At 39.5% G+C, this 16,168-nt stretch overlaps 4 protein-coding genes and 1 long non-coding RNA gene across 6 annotated transcripts in view; 1 reads left to right on the top strand and 4 right to left on the bottom strand.

The window, feature by feature from the left end:
• The window catches only part of LOC131670961 (ABC transporter G family member 23), a 31,738-nt gene extending 27,671 nt beyond the window's left edge, over window positions 1–4,067 (bottom strand). The window contains exons 1-2 of one of the 2 annotated variants that reach the window (XM_058947019.1): window positions 4,024–4,067; window positions 2,585–2,722 (exon numbers count right to left, since the gene is read on the bottom strand). In XM_058947019.1, the coding sequence (XP_058803002.1) occupies window positions 2,585–2,652 (68 nt within the window). In that variant the 5' untranslated portion in view covers window positions 2,653–2,722; window positions 4,024–4,067. Of the gene's footprint in view, window positions 1–2,584; window positions 2,723–3,936 lie in introns of both variants that reach the window. The other variant, XM_058947018.1, reaches the window with a different exon arrangement.
• A 1,032-nt stretch (window positions 4,068–5,099) lies between these two features.
• Window positions 5,100–8,073, bottom strand: LOC131670917 (probable inactive allantoicase). The gene is made up of 7 exons (XM_058946914.1): window positions 7,978–8,073; window positions 7,441–7,503; window positions 6,860–7,070; window positions 6,690–6,778; window positions 6,178–6,534; window positions 5,794–5,976; window positions 5,100–5,698 (listed from the first exon to the last, which is right to left on the bottom strand). Exons 1-7 carry the CDS (start codon window positions 8,059–8,061, stop codon window positions 5,564–5,566), a joined length of 1,122 nt encoding a protein of 373 aa, XP_058802897.1. The 5' UTR covers window positions 8,062–8,073; the 3' UTR covers window positions 5,100–5,563.
• Window positions 8,074–9,193: 1,120 nt separating this feature from the next.
• Window positions 9,194–11,435, bottom strand: LOC131670919 (copper homeostasis protein cutC homolog). Its single transcript, XM_058946916.1, has 3 exons — window positions 11,232–11,435; window positions 10,732–10,939; window positions 9,194–10,167 (listed from the first exon to the last, which is right to left on the bottom strand). Exons 1-3 carry the CDS (start codon window positions 11,250–11,252, stop codon window positions 9,674–9,676), a joined length of 723 nt encoding a protein of 240 aa, XP_058802899.1. The 5' UTR covers window positions 11,253–11,435; the 3' UTR covers window positions 9,194–9,673.
• LOC131670918 (odorant receptor Or1-like) lies at window positions 11,436–12,597 on the bottom strand. The gene is made up of 4 exons (XM_058946915.1): window positions 12,247–12,597; window positions 11,982–12,186; window positions 11,760–11,915; window positions 11,436–11,515 (listed from the first exon to the last, which is right to left on the bottom strand). The coding sequence occupies exons 1-4, from the start codon at window positions 12,582–12,584 to the stop codon at window positions 11,456–11,458; spliced, it is 759 nt and encodes a 252-aa protein (XP_058802898.1). The 5' UTR covers window positions 12,585–12,597; the 3' UTR covers window positions 11,436–11,455.
• A 733-nt stretch (window positions 12,598–13,330) lies between these two features.
• Window positions 13,331–15,556, top strand: LOC131670920 (uncharacterized). Its single transcript, XR_009302489.1, has 3 exons — window positions 13,331–13,521; window positions 13,991–14,058; window positions 15,444–15,556. It is a non-coding gene; the product is annotated as an uncharacterized LOC131670920 (long non-coding RNA).
• Window positions 15,557–16,168: the final 612 nt, after the last annotated feature.

Here is a 16,168-nt window from a genome sequence, read left to right as displayed (position 1 = left end):
GCGCGCGTGCGAGTATGCGTATACCCTAGAGAATGAATTTATTAATAGACGCTTGATTTGACTACATTCTATTCGGTTTACTATTTTGCTTTTCGACGAAAGCTTTTAATTTCATCAGTTTCGTATATCATGCATTCAAAGTACTTTTTCACTGTATTTTAATTTTTTGCGAAGATTACGATTGTCTTGTGATCGGACAGCCCACATTCAATTGAAAGCACAGCTGTGTTACGTAATGTGAATCTTTTGAAAAACCAATTTGAAGAAAAGATTATACTCAGAGCAGTCGCAATATTTATGAAGATACATCGTGTCACTCGATAGGCTATGATTAGATCCAATCGATTCGGAATTCTCCGGGCAAAGATTGCAAAATCAAATGATGTGTGATATATAACTGTTTCGTTGTTATAAATTACAGCTTACAATTAATTGTAATGTACAGCTATCGCGGGGCTGATATAACGAGCAAAAAAGGAAGTAGATCAAACCACGTAACGTCTAGGTGAAAAGTGAGAAATTCATATGTATGTACACGCAATAGCGCTTATATTGATATAATAATGCGACGCTGTACGAGGACTTCATATAATTAATCGGATTTCAAGATACGCGTAGCTTCTTTCTACTGTTACCACTGTGCGGTCGAGCATTTGAAGAATACGTCCGTACCGATGGACAATCGAACTTTCGTGCTGCCATCTTTGCTTGTCTTCGCTTCACCGACGAACGGTAACAACTTGTCGCAAAGTTGCGTCAACTTTTGTGTGCTTGTTTTTTTTTTCAGTTCGGTAATTAGGTTATTTTGCACAACCTCGCTTCTATAAGAACAAGTTTATAGACGATCCCACTTGTGTAATTATCATGATAGTCGAGATAAGTTGGCGTTGGAAATTAATTACAAAACATCCAATAAATTACACGTTGCTCGCGCGCGTTTTTCAACCTCGCTCTTCTTAGTGTTTTTTTTTATTTATTCATTCCAATTTGGCTTGAAAGAATATCGTAGTATAACTATACGTTTTGGCTCTAAAATATAGTAGCAAGAGTAAAACTCCAGATAAATATTAAAAAATAAGGAATTCCTTTTCCACTGCGATAGATCGTTTCGATTATACCCGTGACTTGCGAATAAATTTTCTTATGGAGAAAAACAATCTGAGTTTGCTTCAAAGTGTTGGGTTACCGGGTGTCTTTAATTATTGCGTAACCGTTTCAAGAATGAAAACTGCGCTGTGAGCTTTACGGCATCTTGCAAAATCATTGTTTGATTTGTTAACACGCATATCGAATGTTTATCATTATAGATACTTCTAGACTTCGAAGGATTTCAAAATGATAATTTAAAAAAAAAATTGTATTTGACAAATCTGTGATTGTATTACGCATTCTTTTGCATGCGGCGACCATATTTACAATTTAGATTGATGAAGTTTAATAGCAATTTAATATCGATATTTATTTTAATTTATGCCTCGAACAACGTATTTCTTAAGTTTGTCGAACATGTTTTTATCCCATTAATTTCTCCGCTGAAGTTGGAACGACGCTGGAAAAAGCCTCATTCTTGTCATAAATGATAATCTATGAAAGCAATGAAAAGCAATCGCTTTTGTGGAAACGCGCGCACGCTCTTGTGAAACGCAGAGTGAATTCTTAGCACAGCGGTGCAATTAGAAACTGAAATCCATTAAGTTGTTCACCTTTCCGAACGCCACGTATCGTTTGCCGCGCGGCGTAGCAATCGTTTACGCACAATGCCGAATTTCGAGAGAAAAAAAATAGAAAAACGAACGAACGAAGCGCGCGACGCGGTTATTACACCGACAACGTCGGTGGTACTTGTAATTGCAGGAAATATGTCGAAATATTCGACTTCGCTGAAAGAGAACAGAAAAAAATAAAAATTTCCCGACACGACGTTCGCGGCGCGAATCAATTGGCTCGCTGGCTTTCGGAAAGCGAATTCGCGTGGAAAAAGTCAAATTAGGACGGCGAAAAATCGTTTGCAATGGCGTCTGGTCGTGCGCCGAAACTAGAGAATGGCACGTTGAACGAATTCACTCATTCTGTTTTGAAGGTTGCGGTCCATCGAAGTTCAAACAATCGGGACGTGCGAAAGCACAACGCGATACGATTGGAAAGTGCAGTGGCTATTAGGTAAGACGTATTTTGTTCGCTGCATTATACACTTGCAGGACCGGTGTTTTCCCCTCTTGAAACGACGCGCGCGGACCGGTTTTCAACTTGCGAAAGCTCGCGACTGCTGCTGGGAAGACAACCATTTGCATAAGGGTTTTTGCGCAAATGGAATTTTCCCGTCGCGAGGTTGTTGACTCGACGGAGGAAAGAAATTTTCTCGTTTCGTAAAAAAGAATAAAAAAGGAGCGCTTCTCATCGGTAAAATCTATTTCAGACGTGGCGATTGCGCGTGTCGGTTTGTTCTGATCGGTACGAACGTGAATGACTGTACGTAAGTTTCACATTCGAGTATTTCACAATTCAAAGTACGACCACCTTACTTTTATGGAAAAAAGGTTTAAAGCCACTAACTGATCGACGTTTAAAATTGAAGTCAACTCACATATTGACGCTCCAGCTGAACATCCGCCTAATCCTTTCCCTCTGCAACTCTTCTTCCTTGCTCGGCATCTTCGATTTTGCTAGTGGAATCCCAAATCTGCGCCTTACTAACCAACTAGATGTTCATTTTTTCTTCCCTCTGTGGATCAAGTACCAGGTAAATTTTGGGCGGTTAGCGTTCTTTAGCACTCGCGGAAAGGTGATTTTGCACTTTACGTCTGAATCGATGGACGATGACAACAAAGTTTGCGCTTTTGGAAGGAAAGGGATTTTTATTTTGCAGAGAGCTTGACAGCTGTGCGTCACTCTCCTTGCACCAGAAAAGGAACCAAACTGTTTGATCGTCCGGCGTAATTATTGTTTTCTTTTGCGTCACTGGAACGCGCCAGTTTTCATCGATGACTCTATAGAGTCACGATGGAATTTCATTTAAATACGAATAATCTGAGTATCCAGTGATATTGATTTATCTATAGAATTATAATCAATAGATACTACTATATAAATATGGATCTTTAGATACTTTGTCAGGATATTTTTACAATAACGGTATATGAATTCCGCAAACAACTCGTAAAAATCTTTTGAATAATTTTTTTATCAAGCTAGGCACTGGAGACAAGACAACTTCATTACTTTTATTAGCAATTCTGAATAACATCAATAATATGTATAGTTTCGGCAACGACTTTGGAAACCCGTCTCTCATTTTTTACGATACATTTTTCATGAACTTTTTTCATAAATAAAAAACATGAGTTTCGAGAGATGCACGAGAACAAATGTCGTCATAAATTACATCTATACATTGGAGCTAGCTCCACTGAAAAATAAGAGGTGGAGTAGCCTGGGACGGAAACAATCTGACACACTCGTGAACAAAAGAACTGAAAACAATCTGCGAGCAGCAGGATAACGAATCGATCACTCATCACCAGCGTGGCACTATCTTTGCAATCATTTTTTTGTTTTCTGCGATCGCGATTGCGCACCTGTACATAAGCAAAAGCATGATCGTCCACGGAGGCCGAGTTCGCATGAATCTTCAACACTCCGTTAATGAACAACACGCGCGCACGCACACGCACGCACGCGCACACACACACACACACACACACACACACACACACACACACACACACACACACACACACACACGAGCAACCACAATGGAACTAAGTCTCTCACCGTCGGTGTTTACATTTCACCAAGAAGGAGATACAGAAATAGAGATAGAGACAAGGGATTCCATTCGTTAATGACGCGCATTCTTCGATTTAGGTTACTCACGGTGAGCTGACCCAGTGCAAAATCACCTCCTTTTGTTGTCATCTATACGGACCACCTTCTTACCACACACTTCGTTAGAGAGAGATTTTGTGCACGCGATTCAACGTGGGAGAGAGAGAGAGAGATAGAGAGAGAGAGAGGAGGACGAACCTGCGAGCCGTCTGAAAGTGATCCTCGAACTGACCACAGGTAAGTCGTATATTGCCGCTGCGTGTGCACGAGAGGCGCCGTGCTCGCCGTTCCCGTTCGCCTGTGCGCGCGCGCGCGCACGTGTGTCCGTGTGTATATCGCTACATATACTCACTCGCGTGCACGCTACGTGTGGCGAGTTAATGCCGCTCGCACATGTCTTCAAAGATTTGCTGTCCATACGGTGGGATGGCGCGATTTATTTTGTTGTTGTTGTTGTTGTTTTTTCTCATTTGATTTCGTGACTGGTGGATTTGTCGCTACGAGTCGCGTGCTACGGACGAAAGGAACGAGAATTACTCGCGAGATAATTTTTCTTGCCGATGCGTTCAGCTGACGCGATTATCGACAAATTCGGAAAGAGCAACATGGGAATCACTGCAATTGATCTCGATCGATTTTAAACGAAAGATAATCGCGTGAACGTTTGTGTTTTTTTCTTTTCAAACCCATTATTGAGAAATTCCATTTAGTTGTAAAGCGTGATCGTACTTTCACTCTCATCGCAATGCCGAAAGGAAAGAAACTCCGTTTTGGGCTTCCACGCAGGCAGCAGGCACTTGCATTAGCCGTACGCGTGCATGGGTTTGGTCATTAGCCGCCATAAAGGCAAAACGAGCACGAAGTGGCCCTTGCTCCTCCTCCCGCGTCCCTAAGTCGGATGGCAATCTCGACGAGCGACGCAGCGCTCGCGCAACCTTGATGATGCGCGGCGGGCGCACCGGTGGAAAAGCGACCTTCCTTTCGTTTCTCAAAAGACCGGTGTACGCCGCTTTCACGCGCCGATCGCTTCTCTCTCTCTCTCTCTCTCTCTCTCTCTCTCTCTCTCGGCGAGCGCGACCGCAGGCACCGCGCGGTCGCATTCGCGCACGAGCAGCAAACAGGTCGCTCCTCTTGCTTTTCGCTCCTTGCCGAGGTCGCGAAGTTCGCTTTCGATTGGCGCTCCGAAAAAGAAAAAAAAAAAATGCGCGTAGCGCGCAAAGAAGAGCGGACGAAGCAGCGAACCAACGATGCGAGTGATACATGTCTTTGGGAAATGCGACGAGGAACGTTGTGTCGTGCGTGGATTTCTCGGCGTATTTCGTTTATTACAAAAGTGTGTTTGGAGCGGTTACATTGAAATTGAACGAGTAGCCGCGATCATTTCGCAAACGCATCGGCAATTACGAGATGCGCACGTGGACGTCGGTGCAACATCGAGGAGACTCTGTGGCGGAGAACGCGCGCGTTTCTTACAAAATGTCCTTGCGCTTTCCGTCGACGCAGTCGACGCGATTACTCCATCGCCCTCGTGGCACGCGGCAATTGCTTTCGTTCGCTGGTGGTGCCCTTTTCGTCCCGCGTCGAGTCAGCCGCAACGTCGACATTCGCCATTCATGCCGACGGTGTCGAGCGTTGGCGTGCCTCGAACCGTCGAGCAATGGGGCACGCGGAAATTCGCGTGGATTCGCGGTCGACGAACGAACGACAAGAAGCGCAACGCCAGTCATGTAACGCTTCCTCAGGCGTCGCTGCCGTAAATCCGTATTCTCGCGAGGCCTCCGTCCGGCGCTATCGTTACTTTAATGTGGTTGACGGCTCGCGTCGTCGCTTCCATCAGTGGATGTTTCAGTCCGTTACTTTGGTTCGGCGTCAACTGCAAAAATATAGGTCAGCGATGTTAGTAGGCGGGCAGCATCTTAGGAAGAATCGCGATGGTGTGCTCAGCTGGAATGATTGTTTGATGTGCACCTTCGTTCGGTTCAAGACCGTCTCCCAAGTTGCGTTTCTGTGATCCTCGTCAGGTTCGACGTACGCTGCCTCGATTTTCACGCTGTCCGGACAGTTGCCTTTGAAATGCGTCGTGTCAACTTGAATGCGTTCGACGTAGATGGACTTTTCCAGTTGCAAAATTGCCCACTCCTCTCCCTTTTGCTGAAAAGAAAGCGCGGCAATCGCAGTCGTTCAGCCGTTTTTTCTTTTCATTTTTATACAACTGCAGAGCCGATAATTTTGCAATATACGTAACATGCGTTCGCGGGACGTTTCTCAACGAACGAAGTTCGATTGCATTCCTGCATTCGCGTGCGGCGACGTTCAAGTTGTTTCGCGCAACGGCAAGAAGCCACCTCTCACCAACGTGAATCCACGATCGTCGACGTCGATCGTGGGCGGCCTGTCGAGTCGCCTGGCAGTCTCCCAAGCGTCGTTCATTCCTCGCGACGGCCACGGATGTAAGAGGGCGTCCGGATGTCCGTAATGGGCGTCGCTGTACTCGACGCACTTGCCCCGAATCGGCTCCGACGAGCCGAGCCGAGCCGATTCCACGGTAGGTCGGCCGTAAACGCGAAGACGAGCCACGCCGCCGTCGGGGAAGATGTTGAAGCGCAGGTGAGTGTAGACACGCTCGCCGCTGCTCAGCTCGAAGAAGTTCTTGCGGGTTTCCGGGCTGCCGCTTTTCAGCGCTGTCATTGGTATCAGCGTCTCCCAGCTCTGAAGGATGAGGGAATTCAAACGACCGACTGTGGCAAGTTTCGTCGATGATCGTGCGCAAATATATTTTTTTTCTCCGATTTCTCCGTTGAAAGAGGTTCTTCGTTTGCACACAGAAAGAATACGAGTACAGCGTTGCGATAATGAATGCTTACCTCGGAATGCAGTTTCTCGGCATTTTCCAGATCTCGATTATTAGCAGCTGTTCCCATTTTATCCTTGCGACTCTGAATGCCGCCTACGCCTGCCAGCGATAAGAGCAGATGGCTCATCAGCCGTCTGTTCTTCAATCACCGAATAATGGGGAAACGAAAATTGCTCTCACCTTCCGACATACAAGCGGCTTGGAGCGAGAAGCGCGGCGCGTGATTGCCGGTAAAGAAGGCCGTGTCAACGCACACGCCGTCGAGTCTGTTTTGACCAGCGAGGGCAATGATCACCCAATCGTGACCGGGAATCCGCTTTCTCCGAGTCTCCCAGCCGTCCATCCATTTCCCGAATTCCGTGTACTCCTCGTTCCAGTAGGGCTCCTCCGGCTGAAAAATTGCGCAACGTCACTGAAGCGTCGAGGCGCGGCTCACTTTTTTTCCATCGCTGTCAAATTCAACGGCTTCGGCACGCGAATCGCTGCAGCCTATAGGAAAAGATAAATTGCTGCGAGCACTGATCTTTATTTACTTATTTTCTGCTCCACGCGGACAAGTACGTCGGATTCAGGGAGGATCGCGCGAACAGATTGATTCGTGAAATTCGCTAATTCCCGGCTAATAACCGCACTAGTGTAAAGATTTCTTGACGTCGCAATAAACTCAAGAACCCCCGTATCGTACAGTTCACTGATATTGACAATTCGGTGTGAAATTTCGTGGAAAAAAATTAGAAATACGCCAAGAATTTAACGCCTACCTTCAGCAAATTTTCAGCGACGGCGAAAAAGTCGTCCGTGGCGAATAATATCTTCGCGCCATTCTGAAAAGAATTCAATTTCATTATATTTCCTCGACTCGTCGGCTTGCCAATTATCAAAATGTAATAACGTTCGCGAACTACTTCTCGAGTTAAAAAAAGCGAATATATTTGAAACTGATATTAAAAATGACTGATCGTTATCAGCACTATTTTGACAATTCTGCCAAGGACTGCTATACATAGTGAAAATGGTCACTAGTTTTTTAATCATTTCAGATATTTCGGGACTTGTAATTTTGGCAAGCTATTGTAGGGAAACCGTGATAAATTTTCTCTATCAACTGTGTATTTATCGATAAAGGTGTATAAGAGAACCTTAACAAACCTTTTGTATTTCTTGAGTCTAATCACTTTGAGGATTACAAGTAAATTTTTTTTGCGACTAATACACATACAGAAGCGAGTTATTTAACATGAAATTGTGCTACTGATGCTCAATGATTTGTCTCTGAAGATACTAAATTTATCACAAACCTCTGCTGAAGAAATTTCTTGCTTGTCATTGACAAAATCTGGTATTTTCACCATATTGCTTGACAGTTGGGAATTTTTTCCCATCCAATTGCGAGTATCGACAGACAACAAACTCACCGAATCGAACTTATTGATACGGCCTCGTTACCGTCTACTGCTTATATACGCAAGTGTTGCGTTATCGCTTTATTATATTCATTGTGACGCATTGTTTATTTATGATCAAGTCCGGTTGCTATTATACGCTTTTCTCATATCAAAATTGGAAAAATCACAAATTCACTTACAAGCATATTTCGAAAATTCTTAAACAATCGTGTCTTTTGCTGGTCGATCGAAATCAATTTGACAGTTGCGAGGAAAAATCGCCCATGCATTCTGCTTTTGATTAGATATTATATTGGCAATTCGTTCATAAAATGTAATCACTGGAATATTTAATACTATCGATTGATGAAAAAGGAATTTTAATTGCTTGAAAATTTCCAATGCATCGCTCACATTGTTAACAAATTGTGCTACAAAAGAGATTTTGCAGATATTTTTATTAGTTCAAAAATGTAATGTTCGTGAAGGCAAGTCGAAATAACGTCTATAGATAATTCATAATATCAATTTTTAGTCTATCAGAGATGTACGCAGTTCATTATACTTGCGACAGAAAATTTTTCAAGATTTGAGTTGAACGAAACAGTGATTTATTGCAACAATTCTACGACATAACGGCGAACTTGGCTAAATTAACTATGATTCAACGATATCACAGCATTCGTGCACACAATAGACAACGCCTTAGTTTTCGACTCTTCTTTGCGTTGCATTGGTAGAAACCTTGTGAATAGAAATATTTTCTAATTCGTGGAGGCGCGTCAAATTAAATGACGTACATCCCATCGTCGGATGATTATAATGTCGTTCACTTTGAGAATTGTAAATAAAATTGTAATGAAATGACATTACATGAAATCGTTGCTTTGCGCAAGAAGGAATTTTTCGGCCGAATTGAACGACTTCGTGTAATCAGCTAATGGCATTCTCTCATAGAACCCCTGCGTCACAACTTCAATTATATCCGTTATTCTAGTTTAATAGTTGCAGCTTATCGTGCACATTTTTAATGAAATCAAAGACGGAGATACTTTATATCACATTTTATTCAGCAATAATCCATAATGAGTAAAATATTAACCAAAGTCGGGGTCAGTGACCGTGCCGCCTGAAATGCAACGATGCATTTGTTTAGAACACATGTGCACATGCTAATTAAATGCTTTGATAAGAATTCTGACTACGTACTTTGCTAGTGTTGTATAATATACTCCGTCATAGATAAGGCGAACATTGCAAAATACGTCACGCAAGTGATGATGTTTTGTCAATAATTACCTATCTAATTTTGATGTCAGAAAATTATTGAGTTTAGATAAAATTAGGTTGAGTGGTGGAAAAGTACATTACACTTTAGCATTTTACAATAATGCAATAAATCGTATATGCTAAAGAAAAATCGGACATAATTAAATGAAATTTTGGTAAAAAAAATTGTTGCCATTTCAAAACTCTTATCTCATATCCGACTTATAAAATTTGAAACTCGCTAATAGTGAGCTTACATCTTAATTATAGGATAATTCTTTTAGAAAATTATTTATTAATGATTAATCTCTTGAGAATACAAAAACAAGAAAAAGAAATCTCATAATTTCTTTTTCAAAATAGTCGCCATACGGCGAACAATCTCGGGGTCAGTAACCGTGGCGCCACCGTCACCAGCAATCTTGGCCTTGCCAGCTTTTATCTTCTTGGCAGAGCCGTGAAACTCTTCGGCGCCAGTTTTATTCCTCACACTCGAAATATTATTCTCGTTCAGACCAGCGCCGGGCATCACGATGACTTCGTTATTCGATAACTTCACCAATTTGGCGATAAGGTCAACACCCTCGTCGACACGCTTTTCTTGTCCCGAGGTTAAGAGTCTGGAGAAACCGAGGTTACGAATTTCATCGAAAGCTTCGTAAGGGTTGATCGCGTCATCGAATGCTCGATGGAAGGTCACTGGTAAGGGTTTCGCTGCGGCGATGATCTTTCTGCAGGATTCTATGTCGATCTCGGAAGTAGACGTCAGAGCACCAAACACAAAACCATTAATCCCGAGATTTTTTAGGGCTTCGACGTCGTGCAACATTGCATCTGTTGGGAACATTCATGAGAGTAGGCTCACTTATACATTTTAACAAGGATTTATTTCAGTTTAAGCGAATCATAATTTCTGCCCAATAATACTGCCGTGAAAATTAGCAACTGCGTAATTAATTTAATCATGCGTGATAAAGCTTATTGTTAATTGTTTGTTTTCTATTGATAACTCTTATCATAACAAACATACATGACATGCTTATATTGTCTGCATTGAAAAGAAAATCGTCTTGATTAACAAAAAAGGAAAAGTATATCTGATAAAAAACGCAAAATTAATTCAAGAGATGATATTGTCATTAAAAATTCTTATTATAGCTCGATTTACTCAAAGATAATTTGAAAAAATGTAAAAGATTTAGAAGAATAATTTCAAAAAATTTCCATCCTCTACTGTTACACAAATGACATTCTGTAATTACTATTGTAAATTATCTGTATTTCATGTCTATTTTTATTGTTCAAGAATGACGCTGTCATTCTCTGTGAAAGAATAGCGTGGAGCAGACGCACACGATGGTAAAATTTGTTTGATTCTATATGCCTCATAAGCCTTACCCAACTCGTCAGGATCGTAAACAAAGTCTCCACCACGGATGCGTATCATAGCGAAAATTGGAATTGACGAAATGCGTTTGGCTATCTTTGCTAATCCAGTGCTCGGCGTTAATCCACCCTCGGATAGCGCGCTGCATAGTTCCAGGCGCCCAGCACCTCCGTCAATAGCATTTCTAATGGACTCGAGGCAATCCACGCAGATTTCTAACTAAAATGTGTTATTAGGTACTCAAATAATTCTTATCGAATTCTTATCTGTCTGATAACGTTGCTTTGCCTCATACATATGAATACAGAAATGTTTTAGAAATGATAGCTACATTTTGAAATTCGCGGGCTTTTTCAAATGCCGCTATATAGTTCATTTGAATAAGAAGGAACGTTTACCCCTTAACCTCAAATAATCAATTTAGTAGTTTCAAATTCTGTTTAAGCGATTATTTTGAATAAAACTTATATTTATCAAAGTCTGTAAAGATGGATCGTGTTTTATTGCTTACCAAAAGATCAGAATCGCTCATAATGTTTATTTATGCGTCTATATATCGTTAAACGCTATTTGTTCGATCCAGTCACACACATATATGATAACAGGTCACTGCTTACTGGAAAAGCTCAGGTTTGTATCTATGAAATCAAGTACCCTGTTCTGTAAGGTTTCTCAAAACGATTTTATAAAAATATTTTATTCGTTTCTCTTTTGCTAGATTTTCAAGACTTTTTATTATTGATTTATTGCTGACCGTCTCAAAATGTTGAAAGCCGAGTAAGACAATTTCAGAATCTGAAAGAAGTAAATTGTATATATCAACGTGGGATTTTTTTTCTCGCAATTACTTTAATGAAAAATTATACATTACAGAAAAAAATAGTAAAAAAAACAGCCAGACTTAGTTAACTTATTCATTGTTAATAACAAATGCCGTTGAGAAGAAATATGAATTTCATGATTCTTGCAAATGGATAATATTATTTACAGCAATTTTGATATTTTTCTTCTCAATGTGATCATTACTTCATATACTAACTTGTACATAAGTATCGAGCGATAAAAACACCCAATTATAACATGATATAATGACTGGTTTGGAAGTTCGGTGGATTACGAATATCATCATTTTCCATGACTTAACATTCAAAGTCGTCCAGTCCGAAAGGTAAATATTTTTGGCAAACTGAATGCTCTAAAATCATAAATTTTATTTATTTTCTCAACGTTTGTTAGTTATGTCAATTCTAGCACTCCATACTTTTATTGTCACTTCATTACCGAACCAGCAATACATGAAGAACTCGGTGAGCATACTCATCAAATACAGTAGTACCATGATAAAATCGAAGCTACTTGGATTTTTCATTGACAGTTGATATACACTTACAGTTATTACCATGGCACTTGCGCAGAATTGTACAAAAATGATGGAGTTGAATATATCCATGACATTGCCAAGGTATCTATAGAAGATGAATATTTAACGGTAAAACTAGAATGAAGATTACCATAAAAATTCTCACTCGTAAATATGATTGTGATGCTGCACATATTGTTTTAAAATATTTTCTTCGCACTTGTCGACTTCATTATCCGTCATTTGGCTCTTGGCTTTCTCAACCAACCGAGGTAGTAGCTTGAAGCGATGTTCGAGAATCTCAAACTGAGCGCAAGCTTGCATCATGAAACCCGTGACAATTGTGTCGTTGGCAACGCTCACCGAGGCGCAACAAAGCAAACCGAGAAATTGATGACCGAACGACAGCCAGTAGCTCCAACGGGTTTCAATACTGTAGGGTAGCCACGTTTTGAAAGGCAAGTCTAGCTTGTTCGACGTTTGGCAAAACGGTACTGCTAGCATAGAGAGAATGTTGCCGTAAACCATCCCCAGGCAAACTTTCGTTACGCATCTGATTGGAATAAGTGGTCAGCAATTGCGGTTATAACATGATCAAAAAAGCTATAATTAACATTTTAGAATCTAATGTTTTGGAAATAGATTAAAGTGTTAAACATTAGAGTCTAATAAAAAATGATGAAGATCGATACCTGTTCATATCGTCGAATTTTTTCTGAATCATCATCTCAGCCTCGTCCTTAGGGATGCAATGATCCTTGTACAACATCTCAACTAAGTACATCAAATCTCGTTTCTTGATCAAAAAAGCCACGGCTTTGTAGCATACAGACGACGTCGTCAACAATATGAAAAGCGTTTCGGAAATGCCTTTGTGTTTGAGAACATAAATAATAACTTCGGCGAGTTCTGATCCCACGAAGGTGTACATCAGAAACAGCACAACAATCGACAGTAAATCGTACGTATTTTTCTTCCAACTTGACGTCCATTTGGTTGGTTTCCATATGCCGAAATACCTGAGGACAGCGAATGGCACTGGCAGAACCCGTGTCGTTCGTGTCATTTTCTCTTTCTAGATGTTGATTTGCAGAAGGTGTAAACGCGACTGAGTCGCATGTCGATACGTGAACCTTACGGAACCCAATCGATATTGCAAAGCTAGCAATTTATCGCTATGTTCTCAGTGATAATTACGCGTGGAGAATTTCAAGGAAGCTTCGGTGTTAGTTATTAGAAAGCAAGACGAATCAGACTGTGGATATATATTTCCCCGATGGCTAAGAAACATCAGAAGCTAAATTTACTTGCATCACTGTGGAAGTTGCAGCTACCTAACTATTGTCTACATCTCTCTCAGCATGCATAAGAAAATCATAGACACGATAGATGGAATTTTGTTGTGTAAAGCGAAAACAATTTGCAACGTTCTGCGTAAGGGGTAAGAAGAAATAATTGTTCGTTTCGTTGATGCTTTCATTCTCAGATCAGCTTTGAATATTACGTTCTGAAAAAATTAACATCTCATTGTCAACTTGAGAGATTGATACCTTTAACTGTTGTGACGATATGGCCGATGTGTAGATGTGACGATGAAATCGAAGTACTTATTCTGCTGCGATTCTGTAAGTTTAATCAACCACAATGTTGACAAAGGTTTCATATCCCAAGCTCGCGTGTTATTATCTTTGACGATTGTCTAATAAAATTTAATTAGAATTTAAATATATATAATTAAATATATATTATATTATAATTTAAATATATGTATTTAATTTAATTTCAATCCTTCTTATATTTACGGAAAATCGCTACTATATGATCGCAATATATGATAAAAATCGCAATATACGAAAATATAGTGAAGTTAAAAATCATAACGATTATAAACGTATCTTAAATTACTTCAGGAATAAAAGTAAACTGCTGGAAATAAAATATCAGAAAATATCTTCAGTCGTCATAGTTTTTTGCAAAGGTTAGTATAGTTGCCCTGTTTCCTTAGACGTGCATAAAGAGATGGAGCATACGTACCATGGGTTTTTTTATACACTATTTGATGGTCAATATTTTACATTACAAGAGAACACTAACAAATTCAAAAGTTATTGGACTGGTCATGATTCACCATTGTACTCATACAGAAATGTGAAATATGCACGATAACCAGTAACTGTATTGATTTTTTATCTGTAAGGTAGCCACACTTTGTATAGAAAGTTTTGTATGTTTGAGCTTTGAAATAAAAGTAACACTCTCATTCATTATTATATTATCATAAACTAGCGCCAAACAAGTACCTCTGACGTATCTGTTCGACAAATTTAAAGAATTCATTTTCTAATTTAGTTGGAAGTTTCTAGCGTAAAGAAAAAAAATTTACAATTTATTATATTAAGCTGTGAACGTTACAATGAAATGAATGTTAATTTTCACTAGATACTACTATTTGGAGCTAGTTGTTTATCGGTGAAAAACGAAGGAAGCTTGCGTGTTGGTTAGTCTAGAGACGGATTTCTATCCAATGATTCACCATTGTTTTTAGTATTGTTTGCTATCTGAACTAACACTGCTCCCGGTATTTCACATCCATCGTACACATTATTCTACAGCGCAACAATAGGCACAAAAATTTTTGCCAACATCTCGTATAAGTATAAAAATCATACGTTACAAAGCCACTTGGGATAGTTGAAGAACTTGTTAGTTTGTCATGATGACTTGAGCATCGAGCAACAGTGATGGCTGATCGATTGTTTACTTATTCTACTTACACTTAGAATACGCACTGTTTGTAACTTGAACTTCGATTTTGCAAATATTTTATATTATAACAAAAAAATGATAATTACAAACATTAGTCAACTAGTAGTGGCGGAAAAAGCGATTACAATGTGTATAAATAATTTGTGTAAGTGCGAAACAAAATGTTATCTTATATTGTGCTTTCAAATTTCTTCTTAATAATACGTAAACCCGGGGTTTCTGAGAATTTGTATTAGATTTACAATAAAATAATAATTTACAATATTAAAAATAATAAAATAATAATTTAATTATTATTATTAAATTATCAAATTATTATTTAATTTAATAATAATTTAATAATTTAATTATTATTTTATTGTATTAGATTTCTATCACTGCAGCCGTGTTTTGGTCATGAAATCCTGCCAGTCTTCTTAATAATTCTTAATAATAATAATAATTTAATTATTATTTTATCGTATTTGTCAGATGGCATGAGTAGCTCGTGCAACACTAAAGCAGAACTCTGGAATGTACTGACTAGTACTCTGATGTCCATTTAAACAAATACGTACATTTATACAAATAATTTATACAGCGAAGTAATTTTTACAGGGATACAAATTAAGAATGTCGTTGGATTCATCAAAATGCTGGCTGTCGAACATTACTTAGAACAATGGATATCCACAAAATAACTTGCTGATATTTAGCACAGTGCAGTAAATAATTATAATCTTCGTCTAATCGAGGAAAAATTTGTAGTTCTTTAGTTGTTTTGGAACGTAACATGTTGAAACTACTTAAAGGTATACCATACAATTTCAAATTAAATTGGTAGTTGTCACACGTCACTAGATATGTTGTGTTTTACGAGCTATTCATGCCATCTGATAACTACGATAAAATATTCTAAAGATGATAAGCATATCCTCTACGGCTGAGCTGTAGTTGCACAAAGTAAAAATACAATCCCATTGGAGTATCTCATCGTTACGCCGGATAGCAACTTTTTCTTCACGTATGGGGGAAAAAAATAATACGAAGTGAAGTTGTCCTTTATTATCTACTCCTCGTCGAAATAGTATTGACTTCTTTATCACCGTGGCCGCTGGAAAAAATTTGTTCAGTGTCCCTGGAAATTATCCAATTTAACATGGTGTAATAATTTCTAGGGGCCCTGAGAAAGTTTTCCAGCGGCAACACTGCTTCTTTACACTGTATATTTGCAATCCCCCTTCACAATAGCTAGAAGGCGGAAGCCTTGATTGAAGGTTTCGCATTGTTGGGTGGATAAAAACAGCACTCGCTGACACGGCTTGCTGTTGGCTGGCGTCAAC

The sequence above is a fragment of the Phymastichus coffea genome, unplaced genomic scaffold, assembly GCF_024137745.1.
Source record: "Phymastichus coffea isolate CEN01 unplaced genomic scaffold, Cenicafe_Pcof_1.1 PCOF00117, whole genome shotgun sequence".
Taxonomy (NCBI): domain Eukaryota; kingdom Metazoa; phylum Arthropoda; class Insecta; order Hymenoptera; family Eulophidae; genus Phymastichus; species Phymastichus coffea.
Note: the sequence above shows the minus strand (reverse complement) of the source record. Positions and strands in the feature narration are given on the sequence as shown.